At 40.2% G+C, this 15407-nt stretch overlaps 1 protein-coding gene across 1 annotated transcript; it reads right to left on the bottom strand.

Annotated features, from left to right (window-relative positions):
* Window positions 1–3389: 3389 nt before the first annotated feature.
* Window positions 3390–10950, bottom strand: LOC144647573 (uncharacterized). The gene is made up of 6 exons (XM_078507362.1): window positions 10938–10950; window positions 7708–8701; window positions 6257–6755; window positions 5528–5718; window positions 4651–4995; window positions 3390–3954 (listed from the first exon to the last, which is right to left on the bottom strand). The coding sequence occupies exons 1-6, from the start codon at window positions 10948–10950 to the stop codon at window positions 3540–3542; spliced, it is 2457 nt and encodes an 818-aa protein (XP_078363488.1). The 3' UTR covers window positions 3390–3539.
* Between the last annotated feature and the right edge of the window lie 4457 nt (window positions 10951–15407).

Here is a 15407-nt window from a genome sequence, read left to right as displayed (position 1 = left end):
TACCTAACAAGTACCCAGCTTCATGGACCACCCCTGTGGACCCGGTCCACGGACACCTCATGGACCGTGGACTCGGTCAATAGACCACCCTATAGACCTGGTCCATGAACGATACCTTTGTGGACCTGGACAATGGACCACCTCATATACCAGCTCCACGGGTTACCCATAAGGAACCAGTCCATGGACCACCTGATGGACCACCCCTGGGCCTGATTTCCGTCGCACATGTTCCTGAGCTATATATGGTAGCTCTTACGTACACGTATTTGTTTACACCCGATTAGGCAGACTTCAATTATCAGCATTTCTTGACTTCACACGCGTTGCATCCCCCCGCACATAGGCGTACGGGCACCTTCGGACCTGGGGGGGCGGAGACCTTATTGCCCGAAAAAAAGGCATGGGTTGAAAGCCGAATAAAGAGGCCAAAAAAATGGACAACAAACCGTGCATTGAAATAGTTGTGTACAAACCTTGCCTACTTGTTTAAAGGAAACAATAGTTCTTTTATTAATTTCGCGGCGTTGCCCGAAGGTGTCAATGCACTGAATCCTTGTGCGCTTACAATTAGAATCGGAGGAGGAGAGAAATATTCGATTACAGTCTGCTCGAGAAAATAGTGCCACGCGTAGACAACAACAACAATTACATATAAAGAAAACCAAAACGCATGTCTCGAAAAATATATAAGCCAAACTGTTGGACGCTAGCGTTTCCCCCCCACTGCTCCAGATTGTTTAAAATATTGTTAGACGAAGTCATAGTCGCCTTCGTTTTCTGCATCAAAAGGTTTTTATTTATAATCTGTTTACTTTTGACATTAGTAAAAGATTTGTAACTAAGAGCTTTTGTAATGAGTTATGTTAAAACTGATATCAGTCGCTTAATTTCGTCTTGCGCTTCGTTCATCTAGATAATTAGTAAATAAAAAAAAAACCCATTCAGGCGGTTGCATATTGGAGGATAATGCCCTTGGCTGAAAAAATGAACAGTTGACTAAGCTTCAAAGGCAACTGTGAAATTTTGAGGATAATCTTTCAGGCAAGGAGTATTATCCTCCAGCAAGCCGGAAGGGGAAATATTTATTTTATACTTTCTTAAATCCCTCCGATTTCTTCTTCGTCGTTTGATTTCGTACCACGTGATGCGTTCTGTCTAACTAATGAATGCACGCGAAAGTTATTTGGTGGGTTACAACATGAATTAAAAGCTCATGTTCACATGTTTTCAAACAGCCCCCTTTGTCAATTTCCAGGGTATTTACATGTTTCCAAACAGGCCCCCTTTGCCGATTTCCAGGGTATTTACATGTTTCCAAACAGGCCCCCTTTGTCAATTTCCATGTTTTTTACAGGTTTCCAAACAGGCCCCCTTTGTCGATTTCCAGGGTATTTAAATGTTTCCAAACAGGCCCCCTTTGTCAATTTCCATGTTTTTTACATGTTTCCAAAAAGGCCCCCTTTGTCGATTTCCAGGGCATTTACATGTTTCCAAACAGGCCCCCTTTGTCAATTTCCATGTTTTTTACATGTTTCCAAACAGGCCCCCTTTGTTAATTTCCATGGTTTTTACATGTTTCCAAACAGGCCCCCTTTGTCAATTTCCATGGTTTTAACATGTTTCCAACCAGGCCCCCTTTGTCAATTTCCATGGTTTTTACATGTTTCCAACCAGGCCCCCTTTGTCAATTTCCATGGTTTTTACATGTTTCCGAACGGCACCCCTTTGTCAATTTTCCATGTTCTTTACATGATTTAGTAAAGACATTCACATGTTTTTTACAAAGAAAGAAACTGTAAAAGTGGTTAATACATTTAACATGTTTTTTACATGTTCTTACAATCAGCGTTGTAATAAAGAGGGTCTCAATGGGGTTAACCGTTAGCCGTAAAACGGCCAAAAATTTAGCCGTTAGGCGTAAAAAATGGAAAATTTTAACCGTTAGCTGTAAAATGTGTTAACCGTAAAAATCGGTCAGTGATTATAAATAACCCAAACTAGTTCACTTCATCGTCCCAAAAATGGTCCAAAGACCTAAAATATGTTTTTCAATAATGAAAATTGATTTTTAACTATTAAAAACAATGAAAATTAACTTTTAACTTCTGTTAACCGTAATGGAAATAAATTAACCGTTAGCCGTAAAAAGGCCAAAATTTTAACCGTTAACCGTAAAAGCGCCCACCCCATTGAGACCCTCTAATAAAGGACCATGTAAATCACTTTTTACAATACATTTACATGATCCGTTGAAGACTGTAAATTTCATGTAAATTTTGTTTTACAAAACTCCAACATGTAAATTTTAATTTACAAAGAATGTCAATAAGATTTACATTTTGTAAATTGTAATTTACATGTGCATGTACATTTTCAACTTTTCCAGTGATATTGACAGCAAATTGACATGCAATACTAAGAGATCCCAGTTTGAGAAAGGGTGTTCCAGTAGGATACGAGATATATACTAGTCCTTCTCTGAATTGAATTCTGAAAAGGAAAAACCGAATTGGAAGTGTTCTAGTCGCCAGCCAATCACATTGGGTCACATTGACGCTCTCTTCTAAAACACATTTATAAATTTAGCTCAAAACATTTCGGTTAATAATTTTCTCTATGTTTGTTCAGGCTACAAGTTGATAGTGATGATGTTTTAACTGTAAAAGCGAAGGATAAATGTGAACGGTTTAAATGAACGAGACAGATGTTTTACGAACCAGGTGACGCCTCATGTAAATATTACCTCTGAGCGGCACACATGTCAAAATTATTATTATTAAAACAAAGTTGAAGAACATTAATTTGACGTTGATAACTTTTGTTCAAGGATCTTAATTCCTTTAGGTTTACCTTACGTTTAACCGAAATAACCAACACAAAAATACGAAAAAAAAAAAAAACAGAACAACTTAAAGGGACTGTGTCACGGATTTTTTTAAAAAAATTAAGGCATGGGACTGATGGCCATTAAATTTAGAAAAAAATATAAAAATAACCCTTAAAATAGTGAAGGAGCGTTTCAATAACACAGCAAATACAAAAGAGGGTACGAATGTTCAAAACTGAAGAAAATTGATACGGATGCGATATGGGTTTTTGAAATATTGTTGGGCTGAACAGTTTTCAAAGTTATTGTCGTTTGCTTGTAACTTTAAATTATAACGCCCGGGAGAAACATTTGGTTGTAATAAAGCTATGGTTTTGTCATTTAGATCCAAAGAAGTAATTTCTTTACAAATATAAAATTTCACAGCGGGTATTAAGCAAAACGTAATAAAATAAACGTAACTCAGGCGTGACACAGTATCTTTAAAGTACTTTCAGAAAACTGACTAGATAAATATTTGAGAAATATTTTAAGGTGCTCCGTCACGAATAGGGTGTATTGGAAAGTTGGCCCAATTTTTTCAACTCGTTTTTCGCAATCTTCCCGAATCTTGACCTCCTTCTTTCTTTTTGCACTGTTATGAAACACTTGGCAAGGTTCACAGGCGACATCACATGATGCGCGTACACTCTTTCTACGGTTATTTTTGTCACACATTAATATTAACATAATAGTTTTGCTCCCTTTCTCTGTCACCATTTCTCAAAAATCCAACAGCATTAGCATCTACGCACGCGCGGTACCCTTCACAGTGATACGCCGAGAACATCCGGGATGTGAAGAACTGATTGGCAGTGCTGTGCTGTGGAAAGACGTTACAACATATCTTGGACAAGCTCTGACAAGCTTGTCGGTGACAGCACTCGCAGCAGCAGAGGGTCAATTTATTGACTTCATCTTGTGTGAAAAACACACCGTCGGGTGCGTCGAAAGGATGCAAATTGGTCGAACGATTTCCATCCATTTCCTCACTGACGCCATGTTGCGGATCTCTTGGTACGATAAGTAGAATTTCTCCTTCGCCTTCTTCACCGAATTCATCGCTTTGGTAACGAACCTTGAATCTGAAAACGCAACAAAGGGAGCATTTACAAGGGTTTAATTTTAAGATTATTATAATTTGTACTCTGTAGTTATTTCGGAGAACATTTAAGCTGGTTGGCAAGCAAAGGAAACGTGTATGTTACTTGTTTTCTTTTCCAGCTTTCTACATTCCACTGATTGCTGCTGCCTGTACTGTTCAGTATTAAATCTTGTTGAGCCTCACCCGGAAATATTATATTTTTTCAACGAATGGGGTCATATAGTGCAAAACGAAATGTAATTTGCATCTCCACAATTTTCCACTGGCTCATTGCATTGAAAACAGAATTGTGTCAAGAGACCTTAGTCAGTCTTGGTATAGTGGATAATCTCCCTAACTGTACTGTAAGTTGATATTTTCTCGTGATGGTAGCCTGTAAACTCCATTTAGCTACCAGGATACTTCTCGTAAACAGGCGTGGCAACCTTTAATTTCTTGGGGTCCATTTTGGCATTTCTTCTATATTCCATCCCGTGTCACCCTATCCCCAAACCCTAAGCGGGAACATGAAATTAGTCTCATAAAAGTGTATCATCTGAAAAGAGGTGCGACGGTTTCAGAATCCTTGTACCTACCTTACCCCCTAATACTACTTTTATTTTTTTAATTTAAATAATTATACTTGAGATGTTGTATAGACTGTAAAATCACCCAAGCGAAGAAAAGAACTACAAACTTATAATAATGCGGCTTTCCTCCTGTCTTTGGTCTCACAAACGTCTCCAAGAGGTTGAAAATAACGTCTTGGCCGTCTTCACTTAGAAACGAACAGTTAAGCTTGGTATGAGCAAGCATCAGTGCATTCAAAAGGCTGTCTCCGTAGTATTGGTCGTCATTCTTATAACCACCATCAACAACAACAATCCTTCGAAGCCTTCTCTTTAACAGGGGTAAAATAGCAAGGTTTTCAATATGGCCTCCATCGCTAAGCAGCAGTATAGGTGGCGGCATTGGGCCAATGTTTTCCTTGGAAAACATTTCTCTCACAAAATAGACGAAAGAAATGTGCACTATGAACCATCTGAAATAAAAATACAGCAACAGTAACGCATGTTGACTCATGATTAGGATTGAACTCGATAGTTTAGTGCTCGGGTCGTTTTTCGTCAGCAGTGTGAATTTTTTCGGTGCAAATCTGTCCGTTGAGCCAACCCGTAGTTCAGTCCCTGAACTCTCCTTCCCCCACCCTATAGAGGTTGAACGTACGCGATATTAACCCCCTACATAGGGCGGGGAAGAAGAGTTCAGGGATTAGACTAAGGTACCCTGGGAACGAAGTTGCTTTCGAGCAGGGGAGGGACTGAGGGCGTGACAGGTACAATAGATGTTTGCTTCTCAATCTGCATTCGTTTTAGTGCTTCAGAGTGAAGTCCCTATTTCTCAAACCTCCAAGAAAAACGAAAATTGATTCGAGAAATCGGAGGAAGAATTGCAGTGTTTGACTTATTGAAGCAAATCCAAGGGAAATCTCTTTTTTCAAATTATCAGTAGGTTCGAAAACTCGAGGGCGCGAGAAATCGTGATTACAGTAATTGTTTATATTTTACCCTTACCTGGCTACTTTCTCCAACCATCCTGGTTGTTCCGCTCCTGTGTCAATGAGAGCGATGAAGACCAGTACAAGATGTACAGCGAAGAAGATTATTACTCCTATTTTAACGGATGGTTCTGAACCATGGTAAAGGGCCGGTACAACTATTAATGGCAGACAACGCAGAACATCCACAACACATGGAAGGAATATCTGTGAATTAGCAATTAAAAGAAATAAAATGATTAATCATGGAACAACTTAGAATTATCAGGCTGGGTACCAATTACTCTAGAAATTAAAACGAAAACAGCTTAGAGCTGGAAGCAAAGCATATGAGGGTTTTGTGGACTAAATGCTGTCTAGAGCTGAAAATATTTCTTAATGTATGACAATTAGTAAGGTCTCTTTTGCATCTTTAATATATATGGACCGATAAATCTAAATTCAAAGTAACTATGTCCATGTTCTAGGCACGTCCTTTTGGCATCTGACAGCAAAAATACAATCCTGCAAGTAAAGTATTTACAGGAAAAGTTGTACTCTTTCTTTGATAGAGCTTGGCTTGTTCAAACTTTATTAATGTTAAAAGCTCTGTGTAGGACCAAATGTCAACCTGTCTTTCCATTTTCGCTAACCGGATTTGGCACGAAATGTCATAGCGTTACCGAATAACATTCAATGGACACGCAACCCGCTCGCCCGTGGGAAGAACTAGTGCGTAATACATACGTTAAGCAGGCTAACATACCCTCAATGTGCAACTTTCCCTTCTCACTGATTTAATGTCGCTTATCGTGGTGGCACCCATTTCGAGTCCAAGAATTGTATGGAGACGAGTCAGCCCTTTAACCGTGTAATCATATTTGCCCATGTGAGTAGAAAGCGCCGCCGCCGAGGTGGCCATAGCATCTGATAACTTCACATCCTCCGGTTCCAGTTTGCCTTTAAACTGTTTGTTGTTTGGGTCGCGATCTATACGCTCAATTCCTGTAGGAGACATTGTCAGAAGCTCATAGCTGTGCTGGGACAATTTGCTTTTCTTCCAGCGATTGACCACAATGTTGGCCAAGTATTCAGGCTTCATGCCTTTCAGATCTGCAAGTGTCAAGGGTTTCTCCTCCTCTGGAATCCCTTGGTTTGTCGACGATAGACATGTCCACAGAGCAAAGGTGTCCTGTAACCCGATCCCTGCACATCCTGTTGGTCCCACTCCCTGGCGGTGATAAAACGCTCTCTGAAGTCTCCATCTGCAAAAAGAAAGGTCGATGTTTTGAGGTAAGTAACTATGCTCATGAGGTAAGGTTATTGGGAGACGAATGCGTGACGGGGCCAAAGAGCGTACGCAATAACTTCCTATCAATCAACCAATGAATCAATCAATCAATCAATCAATCAATCAGTCAATAAATCAATCAATCAATTAATGTCATGGCGCGGGATGAGGTTGCCCTCTCTATCCGAGACAGAGGCTCATGTAAAAAGCGCATGACAATAATTAAATTACATTATAAAAACAATGGGAACTAGTGTAAGAAAAAAGATAATAAAAATAATTAAAAAAAATTAAAAATAGCTAGTTACAATGTCTTAAGCCGAGAGTAAAATTATTGGAAAAAAGATTTATTTAATCTATTTAAGCCAATGATGCAGGGTTCAACATTTGTTGTGCAACAACTGCAAATGTTGCTACTGCTGTTTAACAAAGGTTGATTAGTGTATGGTGTGATGTTGAATGTTGAAATATGCCATTCAACATGGTGAAAGTCCAAGGCTCTATTCCGTACAACAGGTTGAAACATTTGTTGTTCTAACAACAGATGTTTGACTGAAAGAGACAGTAAATTTGTCATGATTGTAGCCTGCGAGCACGCTCACGTTAAGGGAATACGCGCGCGAGTGGCGAAGCCGCAAGAAGAAGTCGTCCGCCCCAGACTTCTCATCGCCCACCCACGTCGCTCGCCGCCTCGTTTACACCTCGTGTATTTCCAAGCTTTGGCCTACTTGTAGTCTGCCATGATTTTATACTTGTATATACAATTCTAAACCTAGAAGGAAAACTGACATAGCTACAGTGTGTGCTAAAAACATATCGAAAAGGGCTACACAGCTGTTTGGCGTTCTTTCTGCGTTCTTTCTCTTATATAATGGTCTTTTGAAGAAACTGTATTTGGCCCATCAGTATAGGAAACCTTTACTAACCTGTTATAGATGTGAACAAGTCTCTCATGCAATGCAGCCACTATAGGGACAATCCACAAGACAAAGCCGGATGCGAAAAGCAACCGATGAAATAGCTTGTAAGAAAACATGATACCAATTGCAATTTCTTTTCCCTCGTACACCTTCCAGTGAGTAACATAAGAGTAAAAGAAAATAATCATAACATAGGATGTTTTGCTTCGTAGCAGGGGAAGAACCAACCACACTATTATGCACAAAGGCACGAGCAGGATCTTTGCCCAGAGCGGGATATTATTGTAGAAGTCATGAATGCTAAACGGAATGGAAGTGAGAAGCAGAAACGCACCAAACGTGTACTGACTAAGGCGGACGAAAAAACTCTGAAGTGGAGAAAGCCGGTTTAATCGATTAAGAAAATTAAATGAGATAAATAAGAGGAACAGAACAGCGAATAGTATGACGGTGTAAATCTTGTCAGTTCCCTGTCGAGCGAGGCAATGTCTTCGGATGGCCTGGATATCAGACAACGCAGCATCAGTCATGTTAGCGGATGCTGCCGCTGACGCATTAGTCTCAGCATCGCAGTTCACTTTGTCACGTAAGTACTTTCCGAATAGTAGGTAGATCATGAAGGCTATTGGGCATGCATACGATCCCCATATGATCAATGGTTGCACGAAGGCGACCGCAATAACAAGGCAAGACAAAATTATTGTGTCGAAGATTCCTTGGAATGGCTTCTTCCAGTTGCAGACGTATCCTGTCCTATCTCTCATGTGTTCAAAGAACTCCTTGTGCCAATCTCTTCGGGCTTCTCCGTCGCCACCTTTCCGTCTTTCCTCTCTGTATTTCCAGTCCAGGTAGGCTGTGCCTGTGTAACCACCCCCTGACACACAGCTCAAGTAATCCACCTCTACTTCACTTTCTAGCAGTCTACGCAAGACTCCAGAGCAGAATGCCGCTGACCGAATACCACCGCCAGAAAAGGCCAAGCCAGTGCGGGTCATTGTCACTATAAAATTAATGAAAATGAATACTGAAATAAGGAGATTTATTATATAGCAAGAAATATTTAACAATTATTCACCGAAGTGGAGGTGAATAGTGGTGGATATTTACCGAGCCGCGAAGCGGCGAGGTCAATATTCACCACCTCAGGTTTATTAAGGCAAGACCGACACTGAGGTGAATACTTGTTTTAGTATATACCACACAAGTTGAATAACTATCGGACATTAACATCACTTTTGGTAAACAAAGCGACGCGCGAAGGCAGTTTGTTTCTCTTAAGCTGCTCGGAGGTGAATAGTACTTTGCTAATCGCCTCCGAGTTAACCAATCAGTGCGCGCGAAAAGCACTATTCGCTTGTGTGGTATATACTATTAAAATGCCGTTACTCGTGGTTATATGATGCTCCCCACTGGGGGGGGGGGGGTTACGTTAGAGCTTAGAAGGAGCGATCTAATAAGCGCCACACGCGATCTTATTGGGAGATCCGAGTGTATCCTTTCCTTGGAAACTTTGAAAACGGTTTGAAGGCAGTTTGTTATGAAACCAGGCAGCCAATGGCCAATATAAAAACACGAATATTTCTTTAACTTTTCAATTTCTATTTTCATTTCCTTGTTGTATCTTAAAGTCTGTTTTCTATCTCCCTCAGTATCTTAGTAATTACATGTACAACCTAGTCTGAGCGCTTTAACTTTGTTACTACTCGACTGGTTTAGTTATTACTATTCTGAGTAGTTTAGTTTTCTTATATACAAGTTATTTTAATTTATGCTGTAATTATTTCTATTTTCTTTTCCTGGCAACATAAAATGGCCAATTGTAATGGCTGTTGTTGTTGTTCTAAATAGTTAAGGAGAGTAAAAAATTGTTAAGGAGAGTTCTGATCGATGTTGATTCTACAGGGCAAGCTCTCCGTCCATATGTGTGCGTTTTGCCATTTCGTTCAACTGTTCGGCTACATTAGAACGACGCGGAGCTTGCGCAAGATCGAGTGCAGTTTGCAAGGGAGCAAATTTCTTAGCAAGGAATGTTCTTCCTAAACCAATGACGTTTGCCGCCACCTGCTCTATATAAACAATATTTCGAAGTCTGCGGTCGGTCACCAACACATAAGTGCTTTAATAATTCATATAAACAACTGGGAAGTTTTCACCTTGTGCTCAATTTTTAAACCAAATTAAATGGCTTTGCCTGGTCTTTAAAGACGATATCAATTGTTTTTTTCTGTGTGTTTGTAGTTTTGGGCGTTTGTTTTAGTTTAGCAAACTTCAAACAAATTCAGTTAGCCAAGATTGACCATCGTTCTTCTTATAATTTGCGAAACAAATATCTAAGCTTATCGAGGTAATGGGCAAGTTCATTGAATAATTTTATAACTGCTCATTTTAAGATCCATTTAATGTATATTTAACATTTAAAATTCCCACAAATTCTATTCATAGGTTATTGCTCCGGCCTTTTTTCCTATCGACATGAAACTGAGTAAATGGTTCAAGCCTATCGTCATATCAAACATGTTCAGTTCATTTAAAATATTTGCTTTCTCTGTTTCAGTGGCATGCTTGAAAAATAGCTATATCTCGAAGCTTAGTGGGTAACTGCCTTTAACAACACTTTAACACTTTCATATACAAACGAGGATAAGGTGGCCCCACACATGAAAAAATAATATTGTATCTCAGGTAAACTGTTAAAATACATAACGTTTTCCTCAAAGAAGAGGCATTTAAATAGAAAATCTATCAAAGACTTACCTATCTACACTGGAGGTAACAAGCGGTTTTCCAATGTGTTATGAGTGTTGTCTTTTGAAAGAAACCTGCGTTCAAATCGAGGCAAGCTTGAGTCTCATATTTCACCTTTTGACGTGTAAATTTCTTATCTCCGAATTTAAATAGCTTCCAAAATACAGTTGCAATACTCGCACCTTTTGATAGAAAAAAAATTGAACCTCAGTTGTTTAAGAGTTTATCGCAAGCCGTTTGCATAGATCAAGTGGAGCATCGAAATTTGGCCCCTCCTTGACAAAAGTAGGGATAAAGGGGTTAGGCTGCAGCCAAACAGCAGCCTGCTTAGAATACAGAAGTATTAAAGTAGTGTTAAGCAGATAATGAGTTCTCTTAGAAAAAATTGTCAATTTATCAATTTATGTTTTCATTGATATAGTAAGATTTCTTCAGTTAAATGCGTTTCTCAAAAGAACATCGCGACCAACCCGCCGTCCCCTTTTACATACGTCCCAGAACCATCGAGGAAAAGAGAATAAGCAATGAATCATTTCTTTTACAGCCGTGTTCTAAAACCTTGCTGTGAAAATATTGGACCGACAATAAAGCATTAATTCTGATTGGGAGATTCCACTCAGCTGTAATGGGGAATGGAGAGGTCATTTGGTCGACGTCAGTCACCCCAAATTTACGTCGTTATGGAATACAGAGACCTGTTACGTTTTTATTTGTTTGTCTTGTTTTGGGTTTCTTATCGCTGTGTTTAAAGTGTTTCACCATGCAGTATTCTTGTTATGCATCAAAACATGCTTAAACACAGCATCCTGTAAGACTAGTAGAAACTCAAGGGTTTTTGAAATGCAAATTTCCATCCGAAAATAAGCCCACCGTATACAAACCCTCCCCAAAAATAAGCCCATCTGATAGGCGCGTTGAACAACTAAGCCCAGGGCGTATTTTTGGAATTTTACAGTATTTTCAAGGCTGCTTTATAGCATTGTGCAACAATTTAATTTTCTCATGTGGAAACCTCAAGATAAAAGAAGAAGAGGAGAATCTATAAATTAACAGCTGGAGAAGGAATACAGAACATACCATCAAGTACGTGCTGAAGATAACGAAGCAGTATTTGCGAAAGTCGGAGATAAAAAATTCATACGTCAAAAGTTGAAATATGACACGCTAGCTTGCCTCAGTTCGAAACTAGGTATGCGCGAAAAGGCTGCACGTATAAGATCACCGGTAAACCGCTTCCAACCTCCAGTGTGAATGGGTAAGTAGATTTTCTTTTGACTTGCTTCTTTCAAAAGCCTTAGGCACTGAAACAGTTTTCCGTGGGGTTGGAATATTACATTTGATGTGCGAAGCCACCTTATGCTTGTTTTGAATCGGACGAATGACCATTTACTTAGTTCATGCTGATCAGTTCGATGGGCAAAAGAGAGTTCGATAGTTTATGAATAGAATAAGTGGGAATTTGAAAGGTTTTACACTTTTGTAGATCTATGTCGCAAATTACAGGAACACAGAAACTAAACCAAAACAAAATACACCCAAAAATTATATACAAAGCCATTAATGTATTTTCTTCCTAAACCAGGTGAAACCAGTTAATTTGGTGTAAAAATTGAGCACAAGTTTACGGCTTCCCAGCTGATTTGTTATTCAAATGACTCCTGATGTGTTGGTAAGAGACAGATTTCGTCATATTGTTTACAGTGCAGGTGGCAAGCGTTATTAGTTTTGCTGCTGCTGAAAAGCAGGAAGAACATTCCTTGCCAAGAATTTCTTCCTGTTAAAGGCAAATATTGCGCAAACTCCCTATCGTTTTGTTTATGAGACTATCAAACACTGTTTGACAGGCGTGCATACGGACTGTTGCTCACCGTTTGTTGGTACAATCAGAGCTATCCTCGACAATTTTAGCTGCTTTTTGTGTAATTTCCTGGGGCTAATTTGGTTCAAGATCAAAAAATTTTCTTTTTTGGATCTTGATATATCGTGAAATGTCAGTTATTTGTTCTGAGGTCATGAAACTTCGTAAGAGATCTTGAGAGGGCTTCATTTAGAGGCTTCGTATGGCATTTGTATTCTTTTATTATAAAATAAATCTCCTTAATTAAATGCAGTATACATTTTCCGTATTTGTAGTGACCATGTCTAGTACTGGCTTGGCGTTTTCTGGCGGTGGTATTCGGTCAGCGGCATTCTGCTCTGGAGTCTTGCGCAGACTGTTAGAGAGTGAGGTAGAGGTAGATTACTTGAGCTGTGTATCAGGGGGTGGTTACACAGGTACAGCCTACCTGGACTGGAAATACAGAGAGGAAAAACAGCAAGGAAGCGACGGGGAAGCCCGCAAAGATTGGCACAAGGAGTTCTTTGACCACATGAGAGATAGGACAGGATACGTCTGCAACTGGAAGAAGCCATTCCAAGGAATCTTCGACACAGTTATTTTGTCTTGCCTTATTATTACGGTCACCTTCGTGCAACCATTGATCATATGGGGATCGTACGCATGCCCAGTAGCCTTCATGATCGACCTCCTTTTTGGAAAGTACCTACGTGACAAAGTGGACTGCGATGCTGAGGCGGAAGCATCAGCGGTAGTATCTAGTTACATGACGGATGCTGAGTTGTCTGAGGTCCAGGCCATCCTAACGCATTGCCTCGCTCGACAGGGAACTGATAGGATCTACACTTTTATACTATTCGCTGTTCTGTTCCTCATGTTTATCACATTTTATGTCCTTGTTCGATTAACACGTCTTTCTCCACCTCAGAGGCTTTTCGTTCGTCTCACCCAATACACGTTTGGTGCGTTGCTGGCGCTCACTGTCATCCCGTTTGGCATTCATGATTCCTTCTATAAAATCCCTTTGTGGGCAGAGATCCTGGTTGTGCCTGTTGGCGTAATAGTGTGGTTGGTTCTTCCCCTGCTACGAAGCAAAATATCCTATGTCCTGATTATTTTCTTTTATTCTTATGTGACGCAATTGAAGGTGTACGAGGGCCAAGAACTTAGAAATGGCATCACATTTTCCGACAAGCTATTTAATTGGTTTCTCTTCGCCTCAGGCTTTGTCTTGTGGATTGTCCCTATAGTGGCTGCAATGAATGAGAGACTTGTGCACATTTATAACAGGTAAATAAAGGTTTTGTATATTGATCAGTCAAAGACCGTTTGTCAAAAAGACCATTAGATAAGAGACAGAACGCCTGTAGAACTGTTCAGTCCTATTCGTCCTTTCGATTTATTTTTAGCACACACAGTGGATTTGCCAGTTTTGTCTTTTAGGTCTGGGACTGGATATATATAACCAATCATTGTTGCTTCCGAGCAGAAAAATTTGGGAATAAAGCCTGAGTAGACGAGTCGGTCAGCGAAGAAGGCCAGCAAGGAGAACTCTTGGGTAGAGGACTCGTTCATACGGCTTCGCTACTCGCGCGTGCATTTTTAAACATGAGCTTGCTCGTAGGCTACATTCATGGAAAGGGTATTGTCTCTTTCAGCCAATCATCTGCAAAAACGAAAACATGTTTTCTTTACGATCAGTGCAAATAGAGCTCGAAAAGCGACTATGTAGGAGATACCTTACATGGAACGTAAAACATTGACTGTTCTTTTCCAGATGGAGGCTTCAGAGAGCGTTTTATCACCGCAAGGGCCTGGGACTATCTGGATGTTCCGGGATTGAGCTGCACGATGTGTGCCCTCTCTGGACATGTCTGACGCTGGCTAATAAAGCGGGTGAAGAGGAGGCGAGACCACTGACACTAGCAGATCTAAAAAACATGAAGCCTGAATACTTGGCCAACATTGTGGTTAACCGTTGGAAGAAAAGCGAGGCGTCCCAGAACAGTTATGAACTTTTGACAATTTCGCCCACAGAAATAGAGCGTATTGATCGTGACCCAGACAAGGAACAGTTCAAAGGCAAACTGGAACCCGAGGATATAAGGTTATCAGATGCTATGGCTACCTCGGCGGCGGCGCTTTCGACTCATATGGGCAAATATGATCGTTCGGTTAAAGGGCTGACTCGTCTTCATACAATTCTTGGACTCGAAATGGGTGCCACCATGATAAGCGACGTTAAATCGGTGAAAAGGGAAGGATGTACATTGAGGGTATGTTGGCCTCCTGAACGTAGGTAACACGCCCTAGACTTCCTAGGCATTCCCTTCCTCTCAAAGGCGAACGCGAAGCATGGGGCAAGCAGGTTGCGTGTCCTCTGTATGTTAAGGCCTATTAAAAAAGACAACCTTTCGGAGCAAAGCATATGAAGGCAATGTGTACTAGTAATTAATTAGTACAGTCAACTCCCGCCTTGCGGACACCTCGCTATTACGGACACCCCGTTATTACGGACGGAGTTGAAGTCCCGGCAAATAAAAATTACTGAAAATAACTCCAGCTATTGCGGACATTCTGTATTACGGACACTAAATCACGGTCCCGAAGGTGTCGGTTATATATTATTTGCCTATATTTTTTTCCCGCATGATTGACGCTGTTCGCGGGAAAAATTATAGACAAATGTATGAGAAATTAAAAACGTAACTGAACGCTTTCTAGCCCAGCTACATCCCTCAAACTCGGCAAATAAAAACTTTTGCCTAGTATCTTAACTTTACAACTCATAAGTTGTCCAAAATTCAATTTTTGTAAAAGATATTTGCCATCGGATTCCCATACAAACACTGTAATTTCTACCCGCTTTGCCTACTCGTCAAGATGGCGTCGAAAACCGTGATAAGGCCTATTTCCAGATTTTTGTACTTTTGTACCCTGCCTGATAACTGCTGCTATTTTGCAATTTCACAGATATTCCTTCCGTGTCTTGTGTATGTTCTGCGTGGTCTGCCATTAGTAGTTGTACCGGCCCTTTACCATGATGAGGAACCGTACGTTAAAATAGGAGTAATAATCTTCTTTGTAGTACATCTTGTACTGGTCTTCATCGCTCTCATTGACA

The sequence above is a fragment of the Oculina patagonica genome, chromosome 3, assembly GCF_052425735.1.
Source record: "Oculina patagonica isolate OP01 chromosome 3, crgOcupat, whole genome shotgun sequence".
Taxonomy (NCBI): Eukaryota; Metazoa; Cnidaria; class Anthozoa; order Scleractinia; family Oculinidae; genus Oculina; species Oculina patagonica.
The sequence above is the reverse complement of the archived record's forward strand: the minus strand, read 5'-3'. Positions and strand labels throughout refer to the sequence as shown.